General features: G+C 45.3%; 1 protein-coding gene across 3 annotated transcripts in view; it reads right to left on the reverse strand.

Moving 5' to 3' along the window:
- Nucleotides 1–9,123: 9,123 nt before the first annotated feature.
- Nucleotides 9,124–15,365, reverse strand: part of LOC129708585 (chemokine-like protein TAFA-2) — a 100,954-nt gene continuing 94,712 nt past the window's right edge. For 2 of the 3 annotated variants that reach the window (XM_055654409.1, XM_055654410.1), the window contains one exon: nucleotides 9,124–10,094. In XM_055654409.1, coding sequence (XP_055510384.1) covers nucleotides 10,026–10,094 — 69 coding nt within the window. In that variant the 3' untranslated portion in view covers nucleotides 9,124–10,025. The remainder of the gene's footprint in view (nucleotides 10,095–15,365) is intronic. The other variant, XM_055654411.1, reaches the window with a different exon arrangement.

A 15,365-nucleotide genomic window follows, 5' to 3' on the forward strand; every position in this document is an offset into this window, starting at 1 on the left:
AACCTCCCTTCCATTGACTTTATCTACACTTCACGCTGCCTCGGCAAGGCCAGCAGTGTAATCAAGGACTAGCCTCACCCAGGCCACTCCCTCGTCTCCCCTCACACATCAGGCAAGAGGTACAGAAATTTAAAAATGCACACCTCTAAATTCAGAGAACGTTTCTTCCCAGCTGGTAGCAGGCAACTGAACCATCCTCTCACCAGCTGACGGGGTCCTGGCCTCGCAACAACCTCATTGGAGACCTTTGAACTATCTTTAATTGGACTTGATCAGCCTTTATCTTGCACTAAATGTTGTACCCTTTATCCTTTATCTATATACTGTGAATGGCTCGATTAAAATCATGTATAGGCTTTTCTTTAATCGGAATGCATGCAACAAAAAGCTTTTTACTGTACCTTGGTTCACATGACAATAATAAATAAAACTGAACTGTATTGCAGAGAAGAGTGGTGCCAGTGGTAGCAAGACCTTGCACCATGCCATAAATCAAAGATCCAATTGTTACAGCTGAAGGGATATGTGTCTTCAACTGGCCTTGTAACTCGGCTGACCTGAATACGATTGAGAATTTCTGGTCAATTATCAAGGAAAAAGTGAAAAGAAAGGACTGTACCATGAGACAGAAGCTCTTCGAGACCATAATTCAGCTGCGGCATCATCAGAAACTGTCTGAATCTGGTCGATTCCATGTCAAATCATGTCAAATACGATAAAGAACAGTGAAGGACGTATAAAAATACTAAAGACATAATGGTGCAAAGATAATGAATAAACGATAGCCCTGCAACATGTATATTGACGTTATATCCCAGCGTGTCCTTCAGTCAATTAATTTGCACCAGGGTGTAAGTGAGTCGGCAAAGACAAGCCAAAATATAATTCAGAAAAGTGAGAGGTCACCTTTCTGTTATGAAAAATTAAAAGGCTTCGTAATTTAAAAATGGTGAGAAACCAAAAGCTGTTGGTGTTCAGACAAACTTGGGTGTCCTTGCACACAGATCATTAAAATTAACAGACAGCTAGAGCAAGCAATTAGGAAAGCAAATGGTGTGTTGGTCTCAGTAAAGTACTTCATTTGCAGTTAATACTTTAAATCAGCTTGAGGCTGTGAATGGTGATACATAAATTAAAATTCTTCCTTTATTTCAGGCAAGATGAAGCAGCAGAGAGAAATGGAAACCAGCAATTTAAATCTTAAATTCAGTTGCTTTCATCCATGAATGATGGAAACAATTTTTTTCAATTATAGAGAGATTGATCTAATCCAGTCTGAAGAAGGGTCTTGACCCGAAACGTCACCTATTCCTTTTCTCCAAAGATGCTGTCTGACCCGCTGAGTTACTCCAGCTTTTTGTGCCCATCTTCGATTGATCTAATCAGTTATCCTTGTCAATTTCTGGCCAAAAGATATTTTTATCTTAAGTTTAGTTTAGTTTAAATTAATTCTGCACTCAAGCAGACCTGTAGAGAGGGAGATGAACAATTGATGACCTGAATCATAGACCAATGATTTGTTCCGTTAAATATTTGGAAAGCTGTTGACTCTTGATGGAACATGAGTGACATCTTATTGCAAATGTTGAAAGGTAGTTTTGATGTGAGTCATGTCGCCTTCCAGCGGCATTTGGGAGTTTTGTAAAGTGGATGTTCTGTCTCCAACGATGGAACCCCAGGGCAAGATTGCAGGAAGCAGAAACATATCAGACTTTGGGTAATTGTCATTCTCGAAAAAACCCAAGGTTTTGAACAGTCAGTAAAAACTATTTCAAACTCCCTGACAGCATGATACAAGTTAGAAATTGCCACAGGTTACTGCTTAGCTCATGAAAATAATATCACGATCTTGACCTCTCAATAGGTTCTGGGAATTGGAAGTACTTATATGTTAAAATCAGACTCTATCGGACGCTCGTCAAAGCATTGGAAAAATGCATCCGGGATTGTCATGGCAAAATCCTTCCAGCTCACCGAGGTCAACACGTCTCCAGAGACATTCTATTCGCAGCTTCTTTGTAGGAAGAGATTACCAGGTGGACTGAGAAAAAGATTTAATGATGCAGTCAAAGCTTCCTTGGAGAAGTACAATATTACCACTGACTCAAGTTCTGTCTGGACCATGACCGCTCAAAGTGGAGGATGGGCTTCCTGGATGGCATTGGGAATCTTGAATCCATGCATCAGGGAGCGTAGAGAGGAAGTAACCAACCATCTCTCAAACTGCCCACCTGCCCATTGCATAAGCACCTCCTGCCCCATTGGGAGGTTTAGTTTAGAGATACAGCAGGGAAACAGGCACTTCGATTCACCAGGTCCATTAATCACATGTTCACACTATTTCTATGTTATCCCACATTCTCATACACTTCCTACATCCTAGGGGCAATTTACAGAGGAAGTTAACCTACAAACCCGCACATCTTTGGGATGTGGGAGGAAACCGGTGCTCCCAGAGGAAACCCATGGGGTAACAAGGAGAACGTGCAAACTCCACGCAGACAGCTTTTCCCAAACTGACCTCGTTGGTCACCTCAGAACCTACAAAACCACAGTGGAAGCAAGTCGAGGCAGCCACTTCAATGCCGAGGCAGCCACTAAAAAGACAAGACTTTAGTTTAGTTTAGTTTAGTTTTGTATAGAGATACAGGGCGGAAACAGGCCCACCGAGTCAGCACCGACCAGCGATCCCCGGACATTAACATTATCCTACACACACTAGGGACAATTTGCAATTATACCAAGCCAATTAACCTACAAACCTGTATGTCTTTGAAGTGTGGAAGGAAACCGGAGCACCCGGAGAAAACCCACACAGGTCATGGGGAGAACGTACAAACTTCCTACAGACAAGCAGTAAGGCAGTAGCTCTACCACTACACCAGTATGCGACCAACAGAATATTAGACCGGGGTACATTACAGCCAACTCTTAATGGGAAGATCGTTACTCACAAATGTAAATTCAGTTGGTCCAGAAAGGAAAGAATTAACATTGTGTTATCCCATTCCAACAAATAATAAATGATTCATATATATTCAGAAATGCTTGTCTTGCTTTTCCTATTTCTCACTTTCTAATTATTCCTTACATCTCTTAGTTTCTCTTCCCATGCCAAATGTAATTCTCGTTCAGTCTTCTTTCCTATCTATCATCTTTGTTTAATCTTTAACCTTAAATCTCATCAGTTGGAAAGAGAAGCTGAAGATCCAATTATCTGCTAAGGGTTTCGAATGCCAAGTGAATATCTTCAGTGAATCATTAACAGATGGTCCTTCCAGCAACTTTCGGGCAAAGACTTTTGAATCTGAAGATTGAGAGGCAAAGCCTTAACTACGATCCGGGTTCCACACCAAATTCTTGGGATAGACTTGGCCCATTTTGGTTATTCAGCAATGACTATCATCAGGCTATTAATGCAAGGTTTTGATACTGTACTCCACTGAAAGGTAAAATGTGGAAAAGGGCCTGTCCCACTTAGGAGACCTAAACAGCAACCTCTGGTGACCTTGCCCGCCACCCAAGGTTTCCATGAGGTCACCGGAGGTTTTGGTCACTCTCCCTAATGGTTGAAAGTGGTTTCCGCGTGGTCGAGGCTTCATCTAGGTTGCTGCTATTTTTTCATCGTGATTAAAACCGGCCTCGACTAAAAATAGGTTGCCGTTTTAAAAATCGATAATTTTTTAGTCACAGGTCTAGTCGAAGCCGATTTTCTTCATAGTCAAGGAAGGTTTTCAACTTATGAGTGGGAGGTGGTAGGAGGTTGCAGGTCACCTCGACCTTGATTTTTTTTTTGGGTGGCGGGCAAGGTTGCTATTTAGGTCTCCTAAGTGGGACAGGCCCTTTATACCTCTAGTTGTTACACAGGGATGGAGAGCACCCTGCTGCCTTATGTTGGGACAAAGCAGGTAAGTACTTCAATGTTTACGGTTTAAACTTGAACATGATTAAAGGGGAAACATTAAACTAGACGTCGCAAAGACAAATACTTATCCACTCACGCACTCCTCCCAATGGGTCCCGATCCCTTTCCCCCATTGTTCCCCTCTGCCCACTATCTCTCCCTTCTTTGGTTCCACTCTTCCTTTCTTGTTGGTTCACATGTTTGGTCAATGGTGTTTTATCATTAATGGTGTATTATTATTAATGTTTACTGTTTTCTGAGTCATTCGTAACTGTCATGTTGTTACTTGTGGGCGGAGCACCAAGGCAAATTCCTTGTATGTGAATACTTGGCCAATAAACTTAATTACTTATCAGATTCTACAACCTGCAGCCTTTTGTTGTCTCCACTTTTCCCCTCCCAGTCTCTGTGACTATCTCCACTCTTCCCTGTCCCACCTGACTCCATCTACCAATCTATCCCTCCTCAGCTGGATCCATCTATTGATCCACTTGCTCTGCTCTTCCCCCCTCACCTCTTAATAATGTCTATGTCACCTCTACTCTTTCAGTCCAGATGAAGGGCGTCCGCGCAAAATATCAACCATCTATTTCTCTCCACAGATGTTGCCTGGTCCATTGAGTTGCTCTGGTAATTTGTGCTTGCTCCAGATTTCAGCATCTGCAACCTCTTTAAGTCTCCACAAGCATTATATATCTGATGGAACTGAGATTTTAAGATGCCTTCTAAACAATGGTTACTATCTGTCTAGGAAGGAACTGATGACGCTGGTTTAAACCGAAGATAGACACAAAAACCTGGAGTAACTCAACGGGACAGACAGCATCTCTGGTGAAAAGGAACAGGTGACATCTTCAGACCCAAAACATCACCTGTTCCTTTTCCATGGAGATGCTGTCTGACCCGCTGAGTTACGCCAGCTTTTTGTGTCGATCTTTGATAAATATCTGTATCTTGACGAGTAAAAAATAAAAGATTGGAAAGCCTTGACCCTTAGATTTTCTCTATTGATGCTGGAACTCTCTTTAAACCTCTCCACATCTACAGGTCTACATGTCTCCTTAAGGACCTTACTTCTGACTGAGTTGCACAATGTAACTTTCTAGTCAGTCCTCCCCAGAGGGCTCATGCCGAGAAAGCTGCCTCCCACCGATTGTCCCATTTGCCTGCGTTTGGCCCATATTCCTCGTGTATCCACTTACCTGTCCAAATGTCATTTAAATGTCATACTTGTACCCACGACTACCATTGCCTCAGACAGCTAGTTATACCCTGTCCCTATACCTCCTCCCTCGACTCTCTCCAGGGACCCTGACTGTCCTTTCAGGTGAGGCAGAGGTTCACTCGCACCTCCTCCAACCTCATCTACTATATCCGCTGTTCCAGGTGTGGACCCCTAAATATCGGTGAGTCCAAGCGCCGACTGGGCAATCGTTTCACTGAACACCTTCGCTCAGTCCGCCTTAGAAACACAGAAACATAGAAAATAGGTGCAGGAGTAGGCCATTCGGCCCTTCGAGCCTGCACCGTCCAATCATCCAACTCAGTATCCCGTACCTGCCTTCTCTCCATACCCCCTGATCCCTTTAGCCTCAAGGGACACATCTAATTCCCTCTTAAATATAGCCAATGAACTGGCCTCAACTACCTTCTGTGGCAGAGAATTCCAGAGATTCACCACTCTCTGTATGAAAACTGTTTTTCTCATCTCGGTCCTAAAAGACTTTCCCCTTATCCTTAAACTGTGACCCCTTGTTCTGCACTTCCCCAACATCGGGAACAATCTTCCTGCATCCAGCCTGTCCAACCCCTTAAGAATTTTGTAAGTTTCTATAAGATGCTCTAAATTCTAGCGAGTACAAGCCGAGTCTATCCAGTCTTTCTTCATATGAAAGTCCTGACATCCCAGGAATCAGTCTGGTGAACCTTTAGAAGATTGAGGGGGGATCTTATAGAAATTTACAAAATTCTTAAGGGGTTGGACAGGCTAGATGCAGGAAGATGGTTCCTGATGTTGGGGAAGTCCACAACAAGGGGTCACAGTTTAAGGATAAGGGGGAAATATTTTAGGACCGAGATGAGAAAAACATTTTTCACACAGAGAGTGGTGAATCTCTGGAATTCTCTGCCACAGAAGGTAGTTGAGGCCAGTTCATTGGCTATATTTAAGAGGGAGTTAGATGAGGCCCTTGTGGTTAAAGGGATCAGGGGGTATGGAGAGAAGGCAGGTACAGGATACTGAGTTGGATGATCAACCATGATCATATTGAATGGCGGTGCAGGCTCGAAGGGCCGAATGGCCTACACCTGCACCTAATTTCTATGTTTCTATGTTTCTATCTGCTCCCAGGATGAGGCGTTCCACACCAGGACATTTAAAATGTCCTCATTCGTCAGGGAACGGGGGTTCCCCTCCTCCACCATAGATGAGGCTCGCACCAGGGTCTCTTCCATACCCCGCAACACTGCTCTCTCTCCCCATCCCTGTACTCGCAACAAGGGCAGATGTCCCCCTAGTCCTCACCTTTCACCCACCAGCCGTCACATACAACAAATAATCCTCCGTCAGTTTCGCCACCTCTAACGTGACCCCACCACTCGTCACATCTTCCCATCTCCCCCCCTGTCTGCCTTCCGCAAAGACCGCTCCCTCCGCAACTCCCTTGTCAATTCTTCCCTTCCCTCCCGTACCACCCCGTCCCCGGGCACTTTCCGTTGCAACCATGATGCAACACTTGTCCCTTCACCTCCCCCCTCGAATCCATTCAAGAACCCAAGCAGTCGTTCCAGGTGCGACAGAGGTTCACCTGCATCTCCTCCAACCTCATCTACTGCATCCGCTGCTCTAGATGTCAGCTGATCTACATCGGTGAGACCAAGCGGAGGCTGGGCGATCGCTTCGCCGAACACCTCCGCACGGTTCGCAATAACCAACCTGACCTCCCGGCTCAGCACTTCAACTCCCCCTCCCATTCCCCATCCGACCTTTCTGTCCTGGGTCTCCTCCATGGCCACAGCGAGCAACACCGGAAATTGGAGGAACAGCACCTCATATTTCGCTTGGGGAGTCTGCATCCTGCGGGCATGAACATTGAATTCTCCCAATTTCGTTAGCCCTCACTGTCTCCTCCCGTTTCTCAGCCCTCGGGCTGTCTCCTCCCATCCCTCAGCCCTCGGGCTCCTCCTCCTCCTTTTTCCTTTCTTCTCCCCGCCACCCCCCATCAGGCTGAAGAACGGTTTCGGCCCCAAACGTTGCCTATTTCCTTCGCTCCATAGATGCTGTTTCTCCAGCATTTTTGTGTACCCAAGAGAACATAGGTGAGAGGAGAAAGATTTAAGAGGAACTTAAGGGGCATCTTTTTCACACAGATGGTTCACTAGTTCACAAATTGTAGGAGTAGAATAAGGCCATTTGGTCCATCAGGTTCACTCCATCATTCAATCATGGCTGATCTCTGCCTCCTAATCCCATTTTCCTGCCTTCTCTCCATAACCCTTGACACCCACTCTAATCAAGAATTTGTCTATCTCTGCCTTGGGTGATGGGTATATGGAACCAGCTGCCAGAGGAAGGTACTATAACAACATTTAAAATACATTTGGACAGAAACATGGATAGGAAAATTAACAAGGGATATAGACCAAATGGACTAGCTTAGATGGAGTATCTTGGTCAGTATGGATGAGTGGGTTGAAGGTCCTGTTTCTGTGCTGTATGACTCCATGACTCTAAACTCAAACGAGCTTTAGATTGACCCCTGTCGATATCTATAGACATTCAACAGTGCATTTACTGTGGCTGTTAGCTGCACAATGCCATTGTGTCAATTGCTAGTCAAAACAAAGCTGGAATGTAATCTGTATCAGAATTCATGGCTGCGGAAGTCAAAGAGCCGCTCAGCATGGAAACAAGTCATTGGCTCGCCGAGTCCTGACGGATATCATCCACTCATTGGTGCTGACTAATCCCACATCATGATCCCAGCAAAATGAACCTGGGCCCCAGCTCTCCTGGTCTTCCCAATATGTCATAGGACATAGATTTACGGTGAAGAGATTTAATAAGAATCTAAGGGGTAACTTTTTCACACAAAGGTTGGTGAGTGTATGGAACCAGCTGCCAGAGGAGGTAGTTGAGGCTGGGACTATCCTAACATTTAAGAAACAGTTAGACTGGTACATGGATATGACAGATTTGGAGAGATATGGACCAAATGTGAGCAGGAATTCTTGATTAGTTCAGGTGTCAGAGGTTATGGGGAGATGGCAGGAGAATGGGGTTAGGAGGGAGAGATAGATCAGCGATGATTGAATGGTGGAGTAGACAATGGGCTGAATGGCCTACTTCCGCTCCTATCACTTACGACTTGTCTCTTATGACTAGTGTAGCTGGGACATGTTGGGCGGTGTGGGCAAGTTGGGCCGAAGGGCCTGTTTCCGCAATCAATCACTCTATCACTATCTGTCACCGGATGAAACTTCTCTTTATACGAGGGATGGGATGTTGGATGGGAAGACAATATAGGGGGAGGCAGAAGGTGACCATGCTGTAGAGACCAATTGTCAGTTGACGAGGATCTAATGTAGGTTTAGGTAATGGTGGTGAGAGGCTGAATAGGGGGAGATGAAAGATAGAGTGTTGGGAAACATCATTCTTACGAGAGCTGGGAAAGCAGCCCATGTCATCTGGTTAGACAATGGCCGAGAGACACTGGAAGAGGGTGGTATATAATCAACACTGTTAAAGGCTGAGGATACTTTGTGATGTATGAACATGCACCAAGGGCTCACAGTCACTGGGAATAGTATCTGTCACTTTAATAGGAGCCACTCCAGTGCAAACGGGAGTTTAAGAATAAGGAGTAAGCCATTTAGAACGGAGACGGGGAAACACTTTTTCTCACAGAGAGTGATGAGTCTGTGGAATTCTCTGCCTCAGAGGGCGGTGGAGGCCAGTTCTCTGGATGCTTTCAAGAGAGAGCTAGATAGGGCTCTTAAAAATAGCTATAGAGTCAAGGGATATGGGGAGAAGGCAGGAACGGGGTACTGATTGGGGATGATCAGCCATGATCATATTGAATGGCGGTGCTGGCTCAAAGGGCCAAATGGCCTACTCCTGCACCTATTGTCTATTGTTTATTGTCCATTGATCCAATGCTGGCCAACCCAGTCACTGTGTTAGATCATTTACAAATATTAATGGCAATGAAATTCAAAACATAAGCCATGACCTTTATCAGACATTAACATGTATTAACTCTGAATTTGTACAGTTATATACAGTTTAACTGGGGTCTACAATCATCACAAGATCAGATTAATTTTCACTGCTCAGTCTCAAGAAGTCATCAGCAGACCTGTGATAAAAATGAGGACCAGGCCTTCAATGTCAGTAAGTAATTGAGCGATCGGAGGCAAGGAATCATCCCAACAGAATCACTGCTTCCAGAAGCTTTGCTGCAGTGTAACCAGGCCCACTGAAGCATGTGGTGGATTGGATCCAGTCAGGTATAGAAGCAGGCTTCCGCTGCCTTGAAACTTGTTCAACAATTATCACTGTGGGCTCAACTCCAACTCACTGTTACCTCCATTAAGTATTAGCATGAGTCTCCAGTGGATGTAGGAGATGATGCAGACCAGGCACAGGTTGTACTGTTGTAAACGCCGGCATCTCCACATAGGTGACTGGTTGAAGCAAAGGGCTGTTTCATCGGCTGGAATTGAATGGAGAGGGGCCATAGAAACCCTGGAACATTCATTGGATTGTGAAGATCAACATGATTTTCCTTCCCCTTTGAAGGTTGTTTAATGTCAGGGTTTTTGGTCACAGCTTTGTTCATACTGAGTTATACCTGGTCTGGGGAAAGAGATAACGGAGTATAGTCTCTCTGCAAAACACAAAGGGCAGGAGCGAGCTGTCCCTCTTCCCTCAGGCTGCAGCAGGCTGGAGGCAAGCTGGGCTTCCAGGGTGACCCGTGTCCATCCCCTCGAGGGTACTTGTTGTTGAGGATACTTCGTGGACACCCTGTTCTTTGTCTTTGTCCAGCAGCACATTGTTCACCCTTCACTAGAGGCTCTCCGATGCTTCCTGTCCTACTGTGCGGTGTCCCGACTGCACTCGTTATATCTGACGTTCCTTTGGGAGACGCAGCGATTCCCACTCGGACAAAAGCAGCTGCTTGGGAACAAACTAGAAGTCAGGTTAACCGGTCCATTCTGTGCCCCCCCTCCCCACAGATGAACGGTGGAACACTTTTCAGACTTTTACAATTAAAACGCTGCCTCCCGTTTTCCCAAAGGACTATCGAGTAACCTGGAATACAATAAGGGTGAATAGAATGTCACACACCAGCTTCTAGTTGAAGAAAGCTGATGGCCCATGGATTCCAGCTCGCAAATGCTGGCCCACAAGCCTCTGAAAACCTGTATCATCACCATTGCGATTCATCCAGCTCTTTGTCATTTTGGAACTTCTTCCATTCTAATGTAGTGCATTGGCCCTTCACAATATGGCCTCCTCTACATTGAGAAACCAAATGGAGATTGAGTGATCGGTTTGCCCAGCTCCTGCATTCAGTTCCCTGGAGCCTTCAGTTGCATGCTATTTTAACTCCTCATCCCACCCCCACCCCCATTATCTTTGGGCCCTGCACTGTTACCAATCAAGCTGAAGGAACAACACGTCCTTTATCTGGCCACATTGAGACTAGCTTGGATAGACACATTGGTCGGCATGGGCAAGTTGGGCCGAAGGGCCTGTTCCTCTGTTGTATTGCTGCCTGCAGGACATCAACCTTCATATCAGCACTGGGCATTTATGTCTGCCATCCTTTTTTCCCTCCTGCTGGCCATGTCCCAGTGGACCAGACTACCCAGCATCACCGAGTCTTAGGGCACCACAAGGGCGCAAGCTGGTAGAGCTGCTGCCTCACAGCGCCAGAGACCTTGGTTCAATCCTGACCTTGGGCGCTGCCTGTGTGGAGTTTGCTCGTTCTCCATTCTGTGACGGCGTGGGTTTCATCTGGGTGCACTGGCTTCCTCCCACACCTCAAAGACATGTGGGTTTGTAGGTTAATTGGCCTCTAAAAAAGTTGCTTCCAATATGTAGGGAGTGGATAATATAAAGCTTGTATGAATGGGTGATCAATGGCCTATGTTATATTTCCAAATTAGCAAAACATTAGACAGTCATATAAGAATTTAACAGCCTCTTAACGACCACATTATTTCAATCTATCAGAGACATCCTCTGGGTTTCACTCATCATGTTCCCCACCTCCTCTACTATCGGCACTAATTTGTTTTCTCTTTCTGTTCTGACAAGGTTCTTTGACCCTAAACATTAACCGTTTATCTTTTCACAGACGCTGTCTGACCTGCTGAGTTTCCTAACATTTTCTGTCCTTATTAACAGCAGAATAGCCTCCGCCTGTGCACAACAAATCCATGATTCCCAAAGGGCAAGACCAGCAAGTCTGCAATAAAAGATTTGGATCTGGGGTGGAAATGTCAAACCAACTGTGATCTGATTAAATACCATTAGCATCCACTCAGCACACTATCATGTTACACCATGGAGCTGGAAGATTGAAAAGCTTGCCCTTCACATTGTCCTTCAATGTATCCTTCACTGTGCTTGGCCCGACACCAATAGATTTCTGGTAGACAAGAGTGCTGGAGAAACTCAGTGGGTGCAGCAACTCTATGGAGCAAAGGAAATAGGCAACGTTTCGGGCCGAGAATGTACAAACTCAATGCAGGCAGAAACTATACTGCTCCGCCACTGTGCTGCCCACAAATCGATGTCTCCAGATCAATGGTCCATGCCAATGCATTTCAATCCAGTAAATGAAGCACTATTCTACAAAACCTCTATGGAACTACAACCTCTAGAGTTGCCCACATAGCTAACTGACATCCAATTACAACAATAAAAAAATGACATGTGTAGGAAGGAACTGCAAGTGCTGGTTTGCATCGAAGATAGAACACAAATTGCTGGGGTACCTCAGCGGGACAGGCAGCATCTCTGGAGAGAAGGAATGGGTGGCGTTTCAAGCCGAGACCCTTCTTCAGAAAGCTTTGCCATAGAAACAGAAAGTTTGGCTCACTGAGTTTGCACCAACAATCAAGCACCTATTTTGGTGTGTCCCCCCCAGGATTTCCGCCCATCACCCCAACACAGAAGGGGAAGAGTTGTACAGTTTGATAGCCACAGGAAAGAAGGATCTCCTGTGGTGTTTTGTACTGTATCTTGGTGGAACCAGTCTACATTAATAAACTCAAAACAAGCTTCACCATATTTTCAAGGACATTATTGCACTCAGAACTGATGATGACCTGGACTCATCCACACCTAACCATGTTCTTGTTGGTTGGCAAAGTGGCATTCAGGGAAGGGTGTGGTGAAATTCGAGAACGTGTCGGATTAATGTCGGATTAATGTCGGATTAATGTCGGATTAGTCTAAAATGGGTGCAGGAAATGTTCTAGCAGGATTAAAGGTGGATGAGTTGTACTGCACAGAATTTGGCCCTTTGTTCCTATCACATCCATGATGACCTTTTGCCAACCCACACAAATCCCATGTGCCAGCACTCCATGTCCTTCAATGCCTAGTCTAAGTGGCTGTCTATATGTCTATTAAATGTCTCTCACGCTGCCTCAGCAAGGCCAGCAGCAACGAGTCGCACCCTTGGCCTCTACATCATCTCCCCTCTCCCATCGAGCGAAAGGTATAGAAGTGTGAAAATGCACACATCCAGATTCAGGGTTAGTTTCATCCCAGCTGTTACCAGGCAACTGAACCATCCTACCACAACTAGAGAGCAGCCCTGAACTACTATCTACCTCATTGGAGACCCTCGGACTATCTTTGATCGGCGTTTACTGTCATTATCTTGGTCTAAACATTATTCACGTTAATCCCTCTATCATGTATCTGCACACTGTGGGTGGCTCAACACTAATCATATATTGTCTTTCTGCTGACTGGTTAGCACGCAACAAAGGCTTATTACTGTATGGATTGATCCTTAGCTTACTATCTGTGCCTCTCATAATTTTATATATCTTGGGTTACCCTGCAGCTTCCTTCACTCCAGCCTATTCAATCTCTCGCTGTTACTAAACTACTCCAAACCAAGCACCATCCCAGTGAATGTCCTTTGGACTCTTTCCAGTGTAATCACATCCTTCCAACAGTGTGGCACCCAGCACTGCACACAACACTTTGTGCAGTCTAACCAATGCATTACATCAACTGTGACTTTCCAAATCAGCTCACAAACAAAAGCTACTTTTAAATCCAATCATTGTGGTTCTGCGGGCGGGCTGTACAAAGTGCATGGCCACCCCTGCAGTTGTCACTCAACCCGCTGTTGCTAATGTGGGTTGCCAGAGGTTTGGTATCTGGGAGAATTCCTATCAAATAACACCATGCCATTTTTTTTACATGTTGAACGTCTCAAACAATTATTGTAACAACTAGAGGAACAGCACCTCATATTCCATTTGGGTGGCTTATAAGCCAACTATGTGAACAGCCTGAAGAAGGATCTCGACCCGAAACATCACCCATTCCTTCTATCCAGAGATGCTGCCTGTCCTGCTGAGTTACCCCACCATATCGTGCCAATCTTTAATATGAACATTAAATTCTCCAATTTTAAGTAACACCCCTCCTTCCCCTTTTGAACCTTCTGAATTTGTAGTCGACAGGGCAGTACTCTGCATATCGCCAGCTTGGATGTGTTGTGCATACTAACGTGCTGTTAGTTCTCCCTTAAAACTGTCTAGGGAAGGTGATTTGACTATTTTGTTGTCTAGTTTATTCCATTCCCTTAAGGTTCCTACAAAGAATGAGTTCTTAAAAATACCTGTCCTGGGATTTCTATTTGCATATCATTTCTCTTTCTTGTTCTCCTTTCTGTCGAGTATGTTATGTATCTAACTGCAGTTCTGCCCGCAATCCCCTTTTGAATCTTGTACAACATGGCTAGTCTGTTCCTTGCCCTTCTTGTTTCCAGCGTTTCCCACTCCAGGTCGAACAGCATCTGGGTGACACTGCTAACCCTATTGTAGTTCCTGATGCAAAAGCGTGCTGCTTTCCTCTGTACACCTAGTTTGTTGATATGACCAGTTGTGTATGGGTCTCAGGCGCATGAAGCATATTCCAGTAAGGGCCTAACCAATGTTGTATATGCTGTGGTTTTCACTTCCTTTGGGCAGAACCAGAGGTTTTGTCTAAGGAATCCTAGTGTCCGGTTGGCTTTAGTGACCATGTGGTCCATGTGTTCCCCCCACGAAAGCTTGCTATCAAGATGAACTCCAAGGTATGGTCGTGAACTTGTACGATGAAGTATTTGTCCACGGAAGATGTAGTCTTGAGTAGGTGGTCTCGAGGTGTCCCTTTCTCATTCCTGTACCACCACCCCACCATACCACTGTCCACCCATTTCTCCCATTATCCTGTCCCTTCACCACCCACCCCCACCCCACACTCCCCCACCACCTCACCCCTCCCCACCCCCTCCCCTCCCTCCACCCTCCCTTCCACCTGTATCCCTTCCTCTGGTATACATGTCATTCCTCTTCTCGCCTAATCCAACAGACATTTACAGTAACTTCTTATCACCTCTAGTCCTTGTCCACCCACCTGCCTAATCAATTCCCCACATCTGCATCCACCCATCACCTGCCAGGCTTTGCCCCATCCCCACCTCTTTACCAGCTTTCCCCCTCTTCTACAATCAGTCTGAACAAGGATCCTGACCCGAAACATCTCCCATCATTCCCTCCACAGATGCTGCCTGACCTACTGAGTTACTCCAGCACACTGTGCTTTGCTCAAGGTTCCAGCATCTTCAGTTCCTTGTGTCCCTATTTCTAACAACTCATTTGGCATCTGTGACTCTATGACTCAGTTAGCAGAGCTGTCCATCAGGGCTGAACTACGAGTGTCAACCTGAGTTTTGTGTTCTCAACCCACGACTGTATATTGAAATGTCAGACGCAGAGATATCAATTCATGTGCAGATTCATTCATCCAAATCTGCTATGCAGCGAAATGCTGCAACCAAATCGTGCCTTCAGAATATGAGCCTCGCAGTATTTTGTGCATCGGCTGGGAATTTCCCTGGAGCTGTTCCTTCCCCATCATCATAACTTTAAAAGGGCTTGGGCAGGATTGATGAATGTCCCTCCTTTGGCCAAGACATATTATTAAACTCAAGGAAGACCAGTTTCCCATTGCATGTCCTACACCATAACTCATACCATGGAGAAATTTGAAATCATCCCATGAAAGTGGCTAAAGCTGCCTTTGGCCATTGAACATAAACGCATGGAGCTTTACACCAATTAGAAGAATCATCTAAGGATTAAGATGAAAAGTAGAATAGGCATTGGGTCCTTTAATAAAATTTCACTTGTTTAAGAAGGAACTGCAGATGCTGGAAAA

The sequence above is a fragment of the Leucoraja erinacea genome, chromosome 24, assembly GCF_028641065.1.
Source record: "Leucoraja erinacea ecotype New England chromosome 24, Leri_hhj_1, whole genome shotgun sequence".
NCBI classification, from domain to species: Eukaryota; Metazoa; Chordata; class Chondrichthyes; order Rajiformes; family Rajidae; genus Leucoraja; species Leucoraja erinaceus.